This window comes from Oncorhynchus kisutch, linkage group LG8 (genome assembly GCF_002021735.2).
Source record: "Oncorhynchus kisutch isolate 150728-3 linkage group LG8, Okis_V2, whole genome shotgun sequence".
Classification (NCBI taxonomy): Eukaryota; Metazoa; Chordata; class Actinopteri; order Salmoniformes; family Salmonidae; genus Oncorhynchus; species Oncorhynchus kisutch.
Genome location: NC_034181.2, coordinates 27,048,366 through 27,063,672, shown reverse-complemented (window position 1 = coordinate 27,063,672; position 15,307 = coordinate 27,048,366). Strand labels below are relative to the sequence as shown.

Genomic DNA, 15,307 nt, shown 5'->3' with positions numbered 1-15,307 from the left:
TAATTAGATTATTGATATGCCACACCTGTCAGGTGGCTGGATAACCTTGGCAAAGGAGATATGCTCACTAACAGGGAAGTAAACAAATTTGTGAACAAAATGTAAGATAAATAAACATTGTGTAGCATATGGAACATTTCTGGGATCTTTTACTTCAGCTCAGGAAACATGGGACCAACACCTCACATGCTGCGTTTGTATTTTTTTTCTGTATACTGTAGTTGCGTGACAAACTAGCACAGGAAGCTCCAATTAAGCATTTCATTACCAAAGAAGGAAATCGTTTCTTATGTGAGTGAAGGCAGGAGGAGGGGATAGAGGAAGACCTAAAGAAGGTGGGAGGAGGGAGTGAGAAACTGAGAGATGGGGAGAGAGGGATAAAGAGAGAGAGAGAGAGAGAGAGATTGAAAGCATAAGACAAAAGATAAAAAGTGAGAGAGAAAGTAAGAAAAAGAGTGGGTGCTGGTGCTGGGTTGTCTCTCCTCCCCTGTATGCAGCTGTGAGAGTTCTGGAGGCAGGAGTCACATCTAAAATACATTTAGTCCCTCACACACTATGACTAACTCCTCAAGGTCTCCAACACATGGACCACCTACCATGGAAAATATATTGGCTGTAATGCCCTGCTGTCTGTACATACCAATGAGTGTTCTTGCATCTCTTGGTGCATAACCTACACAGATTGCTCACTTCCCTGTTATTTCCTGTTGTACAGTATGACTGGGCCTGTTATTTACTGTTTTACAGTATGGCTGGGCCTGTTATTTGCTGTTTTACAGTATGGCTAGGCCTGTTATTTGCTGTTTTACAGTATGGCTGGGCCTGTTATTTGCTGTTTTACAGTATGACTGGGCCTGTTATTTGCTGTTTTACAGTATGGTTGGGCCTGTTATTTGCTGTTCTACAGTATGGCTGGGCCTGTTATTTGCTGTTTTACTGCAGGGCTGGGCCTGTTATTTGCTGTTTTACTGTAGGGCTGTGCCTGTTATTTGCTGTTTTACTGTAGGACTGGGCCTTTTATTTACTATTTTACTGTAGGGCTGGGCCTGTTATTTGCTGTTTTACTGTAGGGCTGGGCCTGTTATTTGCTGTTTTACTGTATGGCTACGCCTGTTATTTGCTGTTTTACTGTATGGCTAGGCCTGTTATTTGCTGTTTTACAGTATGGCTAGGCCTGTTATTTGCTGTTTTACAGTATGGCTGAGCCTGTTATTTGCTGTTTTACAGTATGACTGGGCTGTTATTTGCTGTTTTACAGTATGGCTGGGCCTGTTATTTGCTGTTTTACAGTATGACTGGGCCTGTTATTGACTGTTTTACAGTATGGCTGGGCCTGTTATTTACTGATTTACAGTATGGCTGGGCCTGTTATTTGCTGTTTTACAGTATGGCTGGGCCTGTTTTTTTGCTGTTTTACTGTATGGCTGGGCCTGTTATTTGCTGTTCTATAGTATGGCTGGGCCTGTTATTTGCTGTTTTACAGTATGGCTGGGCCTGTTATTTACTGATTTACAGTATGGCTGGGCCTGTTATTTGCTGTTTTACAGTATGGCTGGGCCTGTTTTTTTGCTGTTTTACTGTATGGCTGGGCCTGTTATTTGCTGTTCTATAGTATGGCTGGGCCTGTTATTTACTGATTTACAGTATGGCTGGGCCTGTTATTTGCTGTTTTACAGTATGGCTGGGCCTGTTTTTTTGCTGTTTTACTGTATGGCTGGGCCTGTTATTTGCTGTTCTATAGTATGGCTGGGCCTGTTATTTGCTGTTTTACAGTATGGCTGGGCCTGTTATTTGTTGTTCTTCATTATGGCCGGGCCTGTTATTTGCTGTTCTACAGTATGGCTAGGCCTGTTTTTTGCTGTTTTACCTTAGGGCTGGGCCTGTTATTTTCTGTTTTACTGTAGGGCTGGGCCTGTTATTTTCTGTTTTACAGTATGACTGGGCCTGTTATTTGCTGTTTTACAGTATGGCTGGGCCTGTTATTTGCTGTTCTACAGTATGGCTGGGCCTGTTATTTGCTGTTTTACTGTAGAGCTGGGCCTGTTATTTGCTGTTTTACTGTAGGGCTGGGCCTGTTATTTTCTGTTTTGCAGTATGGCTGGGCCTGTTTTTTGCTGTTTTACTGTATGGCTGGGCCTGTTATTTGCTGTTTTACAGTATGGCTGGGCCTGTAATTAGCTGTTTTACGGTATGGCTGTGCCTGTTTTTTGCTGTTCTACAGTATGGCTGGGCCTGTTATTTGCTGTTTTACTGTAGAGCTGGGCCTGTTATTTGCTGTTTTACTGTAGGGCTGGGCCTGTTATTTTCTGTTTTGCTGTATGGCTGGGCCTGTTATTTGCTGTTTTACTGCAGGGCTGGGCCTGTTATTTGCTGTTTTACTGTAGGGCTGGGCCTGTTATTTTCTGTTTTGCTGTATGGCTGGGCCTGTTTTTTGCTGTTTTACTGTATGGCTGGGCCTGTTATTTGCTGTTTTACAGTATGGCTGGGCCTGTAATTTGCTGTTTTACTGTAGAGCTGGGCCTGTTATTTGCTGTTTTACTGTAGGGCTGGGCCTGTTATTTGCTGTTTTACATTATGGCTGGGCCTGTAATTTGCTGTTTTACTGCAGGGCTGGGCCTGTTATTTGCTGTTTTACTGTAGGGCTGGGCCTGTTATTTTCTGTTTTGCTGTATGGCTGGGCCTGTTTTTTGCTGTTTTACTGTATGGCTGGGCCTGTTATTTGCTGTTTTACAGTATGGCTGGGCCTGTAATTTGCTGTTTTACTGTATGGCTGGGCCTGTTTTTTGCTGTTCTACAGTATGGCTGGGCCTGTAATTTGCTGTTTTACTGTATGGCTGGGCCTGTTTTTTGCTGTTTTAATGTATGGCTGGGCCTGTTATTTGCTGTTCTACAGTATGGCTGGGCCTGTTATTTGCTGTTCTACAGTATGGCTGGGCCTGTTTTTTGTTGTTTTACTGTAGGTTTGGGCCTGTTATTTGCTGTTTTACTGTAGGGCTGGGCCTGTTATTTGCTGTTTTACTGTAGGGCTGGGCCTGTTATTTGCTGTTTTACTGTAGGGCTGGGCCTTTTATTTGCTGTTTTACTGTAGGGCTGGGCCTGTTATTTGCTGATTTACAGTATGGCTGGGCCTGTTATTTGCAGTTCTACAGTATGGCTGGGCCTGTGTGCACTGTGGTTGCCCATATGGACAGTCTGGGGAGGAAGGTTGTTGAGACAGACAGTGCAGGAGAGCCAGGCAGTCCCTGGTGTGATGGCAACGGCTCAGGGCAGGCCGCTTCTGTGTCAGGGCAGGCTGCTGCTGGGTCAGGGCAGGCTGCTCTGTGTTAGGTTCCTAGCAAGGCCAAGGGAGGGGTCGATGGATACTATAGGGGTCAAACTGAAAGCTTTGTTCAGTCAGAACACACATAAAAATGGGTTAGTGATCAATACTAATCTAGTATGTTGTGTTGGTTGTGTATCCTTGGTTCAGATGGGAGTGCCATCTTTAAGGGGTGCTTCCACAGACCTGACAACGTCACCCTCGCCCTGCCCATCAGCGCTGTCATCCAGAACATGTCAGTGGAGAAGTGTGTGGACTTTTGCACAGAGAAGGTGAGGGAAATGTACTTGTTGTGATGTCAGATTTTGATGTGTGTTTGCTTGTTTGCTGAGGAAGAGAAAGAGATTAGCTGTGTTCGAATACCCATACTAACGTACTGTATACTACATACTTAATGAGTACATACTACATAGTATATACTATTACTTAATTTTATTATACTGTAAACAAACATTATCCTTTCAAAGGAGCTACTAGGGCTGCGTTTCAAACTCATAAGACACACCCTCCTCCACTTACCCTCGCCTTTTGCCCTTGGGGGAATCCCCATGGCCATCTTTGTCGTTGGTCCAAATGATAAGCCAAGCAAGGGAAGTTGGCAACGTAATCCCCCCAGCCCTCGTTTTTTGAGTGAGTTTGCGAGTGTACAATTATGTTCACTCCGGGCCTGAAACGCCCCGTAATTCAATTCGCGATGATTGTACATCCGCTAAGAAAAGTCAGCCAAAACTTAAAACCAACATTAATATGGAGTCAACACACAAGTGTAAGTAAAAATGAATGCAAATAAGCTAGAAATTGTGATACTAATGCACATGATGACTCAAACATGTAACATACAGTGGGGCAAAAAAGTATTTAGTCAGCCACCAATTGTGCAAGTTCTCCCACTTAAAAAGATGAGAGAGGCCTGTAATTTTCATCATAGGTACACTTCAACTATGACAGACAAATCCAGAAAATCACATTGTAGGTTTTTTAATGAAATTATTTGCAAATTATGGTGGAAAATAAGTATTTGGTCAGTAACAAAAGTTTATCTCAATACTTTGTTATATACCCTTTGTTGGCAATGACAGAGGTGAAGGTTTTCACGAGGTCTTCACACACTGTTGCTGTTATTTCGCAGACCAGAAAGTGAAGGTGGACATGGGCGGCATCCCATGTTTCCTCCGCGCTCCAGAACCATTCGTCCACCGCAGGAGCCTCGGTCTGACTCTGATGCCAAGGCTGATACCCCAATACACACTGGAAGGGGGTGAGGTTAGTGTAGGAGTGGCGGAGTGGCGGAGTGAGTTCTAGACCATTTCTGCCCAGGGCACGAACGCTGCCCACTCCCCCGGCCGGTCCTGGCAATAGGACCTCAGAAACTTACCCACATCCTGGTTTATTCTCTCCACCTTCCCGTTACTCTCAGGGTGAAAACCTGAGGTAAGGCTGACCGAGACCTCCAGACGTTCCATGAACGCCTTCCAGGCCCTCGACGCGACCTGGGGACCCTGATCAGACACTATATCCTCAGGTACCCCGTAGTGCCGGAAGACGTGTGTAAACAAGGCCTCCTCAGTTTGTAGGGCCGTAGGGAGAACGGGCAAAGGGAGGAGACGACAGGACAATCCACAACGACCAGGATCACGGTGTTACATCGTGGTGTTACAATGGGAGGGAGGAAGATCGGTCAGGAAATCTACCGACAGGTGCGACCACGACCGTTGTGGAACGGGTAAGGGTTGTAACTTACCTCTAGGCAGGTGCCTAGGAGCCTTGCACTGGGCACGCACCGAGCAGGAGGAAACATAAACCCTCATGTCCTTAGCCAAAGTGGGCCACCAGTACTTCCCACTACGACAGCGCACCGTCTGACCGGTACCAGGATGACCAGAGGGTGATGTGTGGGCTCAATAGATCAGCCGGTCACGGACAGCAGACGGAACGTACAGACGTCCAGCTGGACACTGGAGGGGAGCGGGCTCTGTACGTAACGCCTGCTCAATGTCCGTGTCCAGCTCCCACACGATCGGCGCTACCAGGCAGGAGGCCGGTAGTATGGGAGTGTGATCCGTGAGCCGCTCCTCTGTGTCATACAGCCGGGACAGTGCGTCTGCCTTCACATTTTGGGAACCTGGTCTGTAGGACAGGGTAAACACAAAACGGGTAAGAAAAACATGGCCCACCTTGCCTGACGAGGATTCAGTCTCCTCGCTGCCCGGATATACTCCAGGTTGCGGTGGTCAGTCCAGATGAGGAAAGGGTGTTTAGCCCCCTCAAGCCAATGTCTCCACGCCTTCAATGCTTTAACCACAGCCAACAACTCCTGGTCCCCCCCATCATAGTTCCGCTCCGCCAGGCTGAGCTTCTTCGAGAAGAAGGCACAGGTGCGGAGCTTCGGTGGCGTGCCCGAGCGCTGAGAGAGCACGGCTCCTATCCCAGCCTCGGACGCGTCCACCTCCACCCACTATGAACGCCAAAGAGGGATCCGGATGGGCCAGCACGGGAGCCGAAGTAAACAGAGCCCTTAGGTGCCCAAAAGCCCTGTCTGCCTCAGCCGACCACTGCAAACAAAACAAGACCCCACCTTCAGCAGTGAGGTAATGGGAGCAGCCACCTGGCCAAAACCCCGGATAAATCTCTGGTAGTAATTGGCAAACCTTAAAAGCCGCTGCACTTCCTTTACCGTGGTGGGAGTCGACCAATTACGTACGGCTGAAATGCGGTCACTCTCCATCTCCACCCCTGATGTGTAAATGCGATACCCTAGGAAGGAGTCGGCCTGCTGGAAGAACAGGCATTTCTCAGCCTTGACGTACAGGTCATGCTCCAACAGTCGTTCAAGTACCCTGCGCACCAAGACACATGCTCGGCGCGTGTAGCGAAGTATATCTGAATGTCATCGATATACACCACCACACCCTGCCCATGCAGGTCCCTGAAAATCTCTTCTACAAATAATTAGAAGACTGATGGAGCATTCATTAACCCGTACGGCATGAAGAGGTACTCATAATGCCCTGAGGTGGTACTGAACGCCGTCTTCCACTAGTCTCCCTCCCGGATACGCACCAGGTTGTAAGCGCTCCTGAGATCCAGTTTTGTGAAGAAGCGCGGCATATTCTGGGGGGATGCACACGGTGGAGACCTGGTCTGGACTTTCCACTGTGGTAGCACCAACAGAAACCCCTACACACCTCACCGAGCACTCTCGCGACCACCAGCCCTCTGTTGCCATGAAATGGTGGGGTCATGACGAGCCAACCAGGGAAGGCCTAGTACCACGAGAAACGCAGGAGAGTCAATGAGGAAGACTGATTCTCTCCTCGTGACTCCCCCGCGTCACCATGGCCAGGGAGATGGTGGCTTCCCTAATTAACCCGGACCCTAAGGGTCGACTATCCAGTGCGTGTACCGGGAAAGGTCTAACAGGAACCATGGGAATTCCTAAACTAAGGGCGAACGCTCTGTCGATAAAATTCCCAGCCGCGCCTGAATCGACAAGTCCCTTATGCGGGGAAAACTCAGGAAAACAAACATGAACAAACAGGTGGTTAACAGAGGGCTCTGGATGAGAGTGTTGCCTACTCACCTGGGGTGATGCCAGAGAGCCCTGCCTGCTGCCTCGACTCCCAGAGGGACCAACCCGGCACCGACCTGCAGTGTGCCCTCTGCGGCCACAGATGGTGCACGTGAAGGCCCTTCCTCCAGCCTCCCTAAGCGCAGCCTCTCCCAGCTCCATGGGCACCGGAGCGGGGGTGCTGGAAGATGGAACCGACTGAGCCCTCTCTGGACGTCCGCTGGTGACCAGCAGGTTATCCAACCGGATGGACAGATCCACCAGTTGGTCAAAGGTGATGGTGGTATCCCTGCAGGCCAGCTCCCGCCGGACGTCCTCGGGCAGGCTGCATCGCTAGTGGTCGTTAAGGGCCTTGTCGTTCCATCCTGTTCCGGCGGCCAAAGACCGGAATTCGAGGGCGAACTCCTGGGCGCTCCTCGTCCCCTGCCTCAGGTGGAAGAGCCGCTCCCCCGCCGCTCTACCCTCGGGCGGATTGTCAAAGACTGGGTGAACTCTTCGAAGTGGTCCAACGCCGCATCTCCTTCTCCCCACATGGTGTTTGCCCACTCCAGAGCTCTCCCTGAGAGGCATGAGACGAGTGCGGACACCCTCTCCCTTCCAGATGGAGCTGGGTGAACGGTGGCCAGGTATAGGTCCAGCTGTAATAGGAACCCCTAGCACCGTGCTGCCGTCCCATCATACTCCCTGGGAATAGAGAGAAGCATCCTACTGGGATCGGATCCAGGAGGGGCGGGTAGAGATACCCCTGGTTGTGCTGATCGAGGCCCTGGATTGACTCCCTGTCTCTCCCAGTGGTCCATGGTCTGGACAACGCGATTCATCGTGGTGCTAAGATGTGGTGCCCTGAGTGTCCTCGGAAGCGTTCCTCGACTCCTCTAACCGGGATTCCAGCTCCTGCTAACACCATGGGTGGTGTGGTATTCTGTCACGGGTGTGCGTACTGGTAGCGAAGTCAGGTGCAGGAGAGCAGAGAGTTGTGAACAGGCGTACACTTTATTTAGGCAGGAGCAAACAGCAGACGGACGCAACTGCGTCAAAATCAAAAGCGCGAAAACAGTCACAAAAGCTATAGTTACCAAATAAACATACTTCGTGAAATAAACACGGAACATGGAAAACCAGCCTGGTGCATCACATAAAACACGTAACACAAAACAATTCCACACAAGGACATGGGGTGAACAGAGGAATATATATACACAATGTGATAAGGGAATGTAAACCAGGTGTGCGGGGAACAAGACAAAACAAATGGAACAATGAAAAATGGAGTGGCAATGGCTAGAAGGCCGGTGACGTCGGCCGCCGAACGCCGCCCGAACAAGGAGAAGAGCCGACTTCGGTGGAAGTCGTAACATATCCGCTCTCATCGGACTTCGGCTGCATATTTTCCTCAATTTTCTTACAATCTGAAAATGTATGAAGCCATGCCCATTTCCTGAAAAATTGCATTATGGACCCTAAAACCACTGAAATAGTGTCCACTGCATGTATACTTCGTATTTTGGCGAATTTATTATGTCATCCGGGAACTTTTGGCATACTATGATCAATAAGCATACTATATACTCAATTTACGTCAAAAATAGTATGGTTAGTGCGGTTAGTATGAGTATTAAACACAGCTATAGTGTTGTGTGCATGTGTATCATATGCATATATCTTTATCCCTCTGACATCCCACTCCTCCCTCCTTCCTGCCCTCAAGGAGCTGTCCCTAGCGGTTCTAGCTGGAGACAGGTGTCTCTGTGGGTTCCCCACCCCCCACTTCTCCCTCCATGAGATGGAGGATGAGGAAATGTGCCTGTACCGCTGCCATGGTGAAGAGTTTGAGAGTTGTGGGAATGACAAGTACTTTGTGGTGTACCAGACACAGGTCCAAGGTAAACGAGTCACTATGTGCCACTGACCTCATCATTCTAAGCCCTCTCTAGTTGTAATGACTGGATATACCTACATCAATTACTATTACCAATGTCATTCATATTAAAGGATGGATTTCCATAGATTTGTATTGATGCTCTTTGAGTAGAACAGATTGGCAGAGTGCTGAAAGTGGTACAGGAGTGGCAGTATTTCTGACCATGAGCTGGTGTTGGGAGGGTGTTCTTGTGAAATGGCTAGCTCACTTATTTCACACCATCACCCCCCCCCCCCCCCCCTGTTTTATCACACTTCTGCTGATGGCTGCTCAGATAGGCTGTGAGAGATGCTGCCTTAGTGCTGTAGCAACTCTAATTACATTCAGAAGCAGAAATAGTATTTAATACTATTCACTGGCCATGTTTTATGTGACCTTTATTTTCTGCTCCAGTATGAGGAAGGTCTGTGCATCCCCAGCTGTCTCAGCACACATTACTGACTTGTAGCATCTCTTGCTTCCATAGCCCTTTACACACGTGGCCCAGTGGCTGTAAGTAACATGCTATTGATAATGTCAGAGCTCAGGCCCTGCGCTTCACAGTGCTGTATTGGTTTTTACATTTATTTATTTACATTTTAGTCATTTAGCAGATGCTTTTATCCAGACTGACATACAGTTACAGACTTACAGTTAAGATAGCTAAGTGGGACAACCACATATCACAGTAAGTACAAAGTCAAAGCTAATGGTGAGAAGGGGTGCTGTGGGATTATTTAAGATACTATTTGAAGAGGTAGGGTTTCAGATGTTTTCAGTAAAATAGGCAGGGACTTTGCTGTCCTAGCTTCAGGGGAAAGATTGTCCTGGCACCCCAATGGTGGAACTGAGAAGAGCTTGGACTAGGTTGAGCAGCAGCTGCCCTCCTGTAGAGGTGGGAGGGCCAAAACACCAGAGAGTTGGCAGAGAGGAGTGCTCAGGTTGGGGTGTAGGGTTTGAGCATAGCCTGAAGGTAGGGAGGGGCAGTTCCTTTTGCTGCCCCGTAAGCAAGTACCATGGTCTTGTAGTGGACACGCGATTCAACTGGAAGCCAGTGAAATGTGCGGTGGAGCGGGTTGACATAGGAGAACTTGGGAAGATTGAACACCAGGCGGGCTGAAGGGTTCCGGATAAGTTGTAGGAGTTTGATGGCACCAGCGGGGAGCCCAGCCAACAGCGAGTTGCAGTAGACCAGACGAGATAAGACAAGTGCCTGGATTAGGACCAGCGCCGGTTCCTGTGTGAGGTAGGGTTGTGTTGTCCAGGGTCACGTCAATGTTCTTTTCACTCTGGGAGGGGGACACTGTGGAGTTGCCAACTGTGATGGAGGAAAAGCAGCTCTGTCTTGTCGAGGTTGAGTTTGAGGTGGTGGACCGACATCCAAGCTGAGATATCTGCCACGCATGTAGAGATGTGTGTCGCAGCCTGGGTGTCAGAAGTGGGGAAGGAGAAAAGTAGTTGTGTCATCCACATAGCAATACTAGGAAAGACAATATGAGGATATGACAGAGCCAAGTGACTTGGTGTATAGAGAGAAGAGGAGAGGGTCTAGTACCGAGCCCTGGGGGATACCAGTCTTGAGAATACGTGGAGCAGACACAGATCCTCTTCATGACACCATGTAGGAGCGGCATGCCAGGTAGGATGCAATCCAAGAGTGTGTAGAGCCTGAGACGCCCAGCCCCGAGAAGGTAGAGACGAGGATCTTATGGTTCACTATGTCGAAGGTAGCAGATAGATCTAGGAGGATGAGAACAGAGGATAGAGATTTAGCTTTGACAGTGTGGAGAGCCTCCATGACACAGAGAAGAGCAGTCTCCCTCCTTGACACAGAGGAGAGCAGTCTCGGTTGAGTGATGCGTCTTGAAGCCTGACTGGTAAGGGTCAATTAGATCGTTATGAGAGAGATCGCTAGAGAGTTGGTCAAAGATGGCACACTCAAGTGTTTTGGAAAGAAAATAAAAAAGTGATACTGGTCTGTATTTTATTTTACATCAGAGGAATCGAGTTTGACTGACAGCCGTCCTGACCTTAAGCACCTCATGCAACAAGAAGTTGCTAATTGGGCAACCTTTGCACGTTTTGTTGTCTGAGTGAGGGAAATAATGTAAATTAGGATGACTAGATGCATTTTGAAAGATAAGAAGTTCAGGATTATAATAAATACAGCTTTGATGTCATACAAGCAAGCCAAACACCCCTGAGTCCAAATGTGCACTTCACATTTCCATTTCATAAAACTCATGTTATATACCTTGTCAACATTTATGATCACTATCTTTGATGTACAGTTACAAGATGACATTGCTTCATACCCTGGGTTGTTCTGAACAGAATTAACCCATATTTGTCTATCGTGAAGAAAATCCAATACGGAACACCCGCCTCACATGACCAATGTTCCCTCTAAATTGCGCACGTGCTCCTGCAGGACTGCCCTGCAGACGAAATACCAAGCTGTGCAGAGATGCAAGAGATTGAAATTCAGTGAGTTCGCCCCATTAGTTTGCACTATATAGATCAAGTTTTTCCTGTGATCTAGTCAACATTATATCAGCTCCTTTTCAATGCAACAAACCATAACAAATCTAACTTTGCAAGCTTGAGTCTGTACTTTTGTTGTAGGCAGAGCCAGAGGGAAATGGAGTAAAATTATATTGGCGGGTGCGTGTGAACATTGGGTGATATTCTTAGCCCAGTTTTGATAAGCATAGGTCAGTAATGGGGAGTTACTGCTTCTTCCTACAAGAGCACATAACGTGTAGACTGCATTTCAAGCTGTCTTTGAAAAGCCAGTCAGGTAAAAAGCTTGTGTCTTAATTAAAGGGGCAGTGTTGTATTTTGAGACAGGCTTGAATATGCAAATACGCCAATATGTAGAGGGATAGCCTACATTGTCTAATTATCTGTATGGTAGTAATAATTCATTGTAGTTTGTAAAGTGGTTTCTTGCACCATACAATGCAATTTACAGTCACCTACACTATTTGGCCTATGGTGTTACAGACCAAGTAAAAAATCATGAATTAATGTCAAGCCCTTCATAATGTAAAAACCTTTTTAAAAGTGTCATGCAATGTAGGCCTGCATTGAACACCACATATAGGCAACTGTAGGCTATTCATAGAAATCAAAAGCTATTTCCATGTGAACATATTATTGGATTTGCTCCATTGGTTTTGTTGGTAGGGCTACATTATACCGAAATAGCCACAATAGCCTATTGGCTACTGTCTAAAACTGTAAGGGTACAGCCTCAGTGTTCACTGTAAACCCAGCCTGGAAGTTGCACAAAATTCTCACATCTTCAAGTTTCCGCTCACAAGACCAAAAATGCCCTCAGTGCCCGCCAAAATTAGAGAGAACATTGCTCATGACTCCTTTCTATGTGTTAAAGCCTAACACTGTAAGATAATATTTTATAACTTAGTCATGTTGGCAAAAGAACAAGCTTTCAAATTATGCCCACCTGACCAAGATTGCATTTATAAGGGGCTGTTTTTATTATTGCGTAAACAACAACTGTGTCAACACAGTTGAACATTGCTCGTGGTTCTTGGCCCAAGCAAGTCTCTTCTTTATATTGGTGTCCTTTAGTAGTGGTTTCTTTGCACCACGAAGGCCTGATTCAGGCAGTCTCCTCTGAAGAGTTGATGTTGAAAGGTGTCTGTTACTTGAACTCTGTGAAACATTTATTTGGGATGCAATCTGAGGTGCAGTCAACTCTAATGAACGTATCCTCTGCAGCAGAGGTAACTCTGGGTCTTCCTTTTCTGACAGTCCTCATGAGATCCAGTTTCATCAAAGCGCTTGATGGTTTTTGCGACTGCACTTGAAGAAACTTTCAAAGTTCTTGACCTTTTCCAGATTGACTGACCTAGTGATGGATCGTTTCTCTTTGCTTATTTGAGCTGTTCTTACCATAATATAGATGTGGTCTTTTATCAAATAGGGCTATCTTCTGTATACCCCCCTACCTTGTCACAACACAACTGATTAGCTCAAACGCAACTTCTTGATGCTACCCATCCCTTTAGCAGGATAATTGTCATCAACAACCAATGAATTGCACAGCGCCACATTCAAATAATATTACTAAAAATATTTATATTCATGAAATCACAAGTGCAATATTGCAAAACACAGCCTAGCTTTTTGTTAATCCACCTGTCGTCTCAGATTTTGAAAAGATGCTTTACAGCGAAAGCAATCCAAGCCTTTGTGTAAGTTTATCGATCGCTCGACAAAACATTATGTACACTTGGCATCAAGTAGCTTAGTCACGAAAATCAGAAAAGCAATCAAATGAATCGTTTACCTTTGATGATCTTCAGATGTTTTCACTCACGAGACTCCCAGTTACACAATAAATGTTCCTTTTGTTCCATAAAGATTATTTTTATATCCAAAATACCTCCGTTTGTTTGGCGCGTTATGTTCAGAAATCCACAGGAAAGAGCGGTCACGACAACACAGATGAAAATTCCAAATAATGTCCGCAATGTCCACAGAAACATGTAAAATGTTTTTTATAATCAATTCTCAGGTTGTTTTTAAAATATATAATCGATAATATATAAACAGCAACTGTCTTTATCAGTAGGAGAGGGAGAGGCAATGGCTGCCCAAACTCTGTTGCGCGAGCAAAACTCATGCGAACACCTGACGCGATGTTATCTTTCTCCATCATTTTTAAAAAAAGGCCTGAAATGTCTGAAGACTGTTGACACCTTGAGGAAGCGATAGGAAAAGGAATCTGGTTGATATCCCTTTAAATGGAGCAAAGGCAGGCTATGGAACATGGATTTTTCGAAATAGAAGCCACTTCCTGGTTTGATTTTCCTCAGGGTTTCACCTGCAGTATCAGTTCTGTTATACTCACAGAAAATATTTTGACAGTTTTGGAAACTTCAGAGTGTTTTCTATCCTAATCTGTCATTTATATGCATATTCTAGCATCTGGTCCTGAGAAATAGGCTGTTTACTTTGGGAACGTTATTTTTCCTAACATAAAAATAGTGGCCCCTAGCTTCAAGAGGTTTTAAGAAGGAAAGAAATTCCTGTTAATTGACATTTATTACAAGTGACTACCTCGTGAAGCTGGTTGAGAGAAAGCCAAGAGTGCAAAGCTGTCATCAATGGAAAGGCTGCTTTGAAGAATCTGAAATATAAAATATATTGATTTGTTTAACACTTTTTTTTGTTATGATTCCATATGTGTTATTTCATAGTTTTGATATCTTCACTATTATTCTACAATGTAGAAAAAAGTAAAACTTAAGAAAAACCATGGAATGAGTAGGTGTCCAAACTTTCGACAGGTACTGTACAACAGGTGTAGACTTTACCGTGAAATGCTTACTCATGAGCCCTTTCCCAACAATGCAGAGTTAAAATGTAAGAAGGAAATAGTAACACAATAAATTAACTATAACGAGGCTATATACAAGGATTACCGGTACCAAGTCAATGTGCTGGGGGTAAGAGGTAGTTGAGGTGAAAATGAGTCTATACTGTAAAAGTGATACTATCAAAACGACACAGCCTACTTTTTCACCCCTTCCCTGCTCTCTTGCTATATATAGTGTGTGAGTGTTGCTCTCGGAATGGACATTTGCTCTTATTCACAGCAGATTTAAATTGGCCACTGTCAGGTAGGAGGGTTGTGTTCCAAACAAAACAACTAAAAGTGTGGTCAACGGCACAGCTGGGAGAGCTCAAAAAAGAACCGTATAGTTAAAGACTCTTCTTTGAGTCATAAGAGTGCTTTGAAATGACTTAGGAATCAAATCAAAGTTTATTTGTCACATGCACCGAATACAACAGAGGTAGACCTTACAGTGAAATGCTTACTTACAGGCTCTAACCAATAGTGCGGAGAACAAAAGTGTGTGTGTGTGTGTGTGTGTGTGTGTGTGTAGGTAAGTAAAGAAATAAAACAACAGTATAAAGACATTTTGAAAATAAGAGTAGCAAGGCAAAATACAGACATTACCAGCCTTTCAAAGCACTTCATGGTTACGGACGTGAGTGCCACGGGTCTGTAGTCATTTAGGCAGGTTGCCTTTGTGTTCTTGGGCAAAGGGACTATGGTGATCTGCTTGAAGCATGTTGATATTACAGAGTCAAACAGGGACATGTTGAAAATGTCAGTGAAGACACCTGCCAGTTGGTCAGCACATGCCCGGAGCACACGTCTTGGTAATCCATCTGGCCCCGCAGCCTTGTGAATGTTGAACTGTTTAAAGGTTTTACTCACGTCAGCTACGGAGAGAGGGATCACACAGTCGTCTGAAACAGCTGATGCTCTCATGCATGCCTCAGTGTTGCTTGCCTCGAAGCGAGCATAGAAGTGATTTAGCTCGTCTGGTAGGCTCGTGTCACTGGGCAGCTCGCGGCTATGCTTCCCTTTGTAGTCTGTAATAGTTTGCAAGCCCTGCCACATCCGACGAGCATCAGAGCCGGTGTAGTATGATTCAATCTTAGCCCTGTATTGACGCTTTGCCCTTCGTCACAGGGT

The 15,307-nt window shown here is 46.0% G+C and overlaps 1 protein-coding gene across 6 annotated transcripts in view; it reads left to right on the top strand.

Annotated features, from left to right (window-relative positions):
• The window catches only part of LOC109895959 (WSC domain-containing protein 2), a 92,243-nt gene that overhangs the window by 68,315 nt on the left and 8,621 nt on the right, over window positions 1-15,307 (top strand). For 4 of the 6 annotated variants that reach the window (XM_020490096.2, XM_020490092.2, XM_020490095.2 and 1 more), the window contains 2 exons: window positions 3,470-3,591; window positions 8,596-8,770. The exons of the other annotated variants lie outside the window; for them this stretch is intronic. In XM_020490096.2, coding sequence (XP_020345685.1) covers window positions 3,470-3,591; window positions 8,596-8,770 — 297 coding nt within the window. The remainder of the gene's footprint in view (window positions 1-3,469; window positions 3,592-8,595; window positions 8,771-15,307) is intronic. 6 annotated transcript variants of the gene reach the window in all.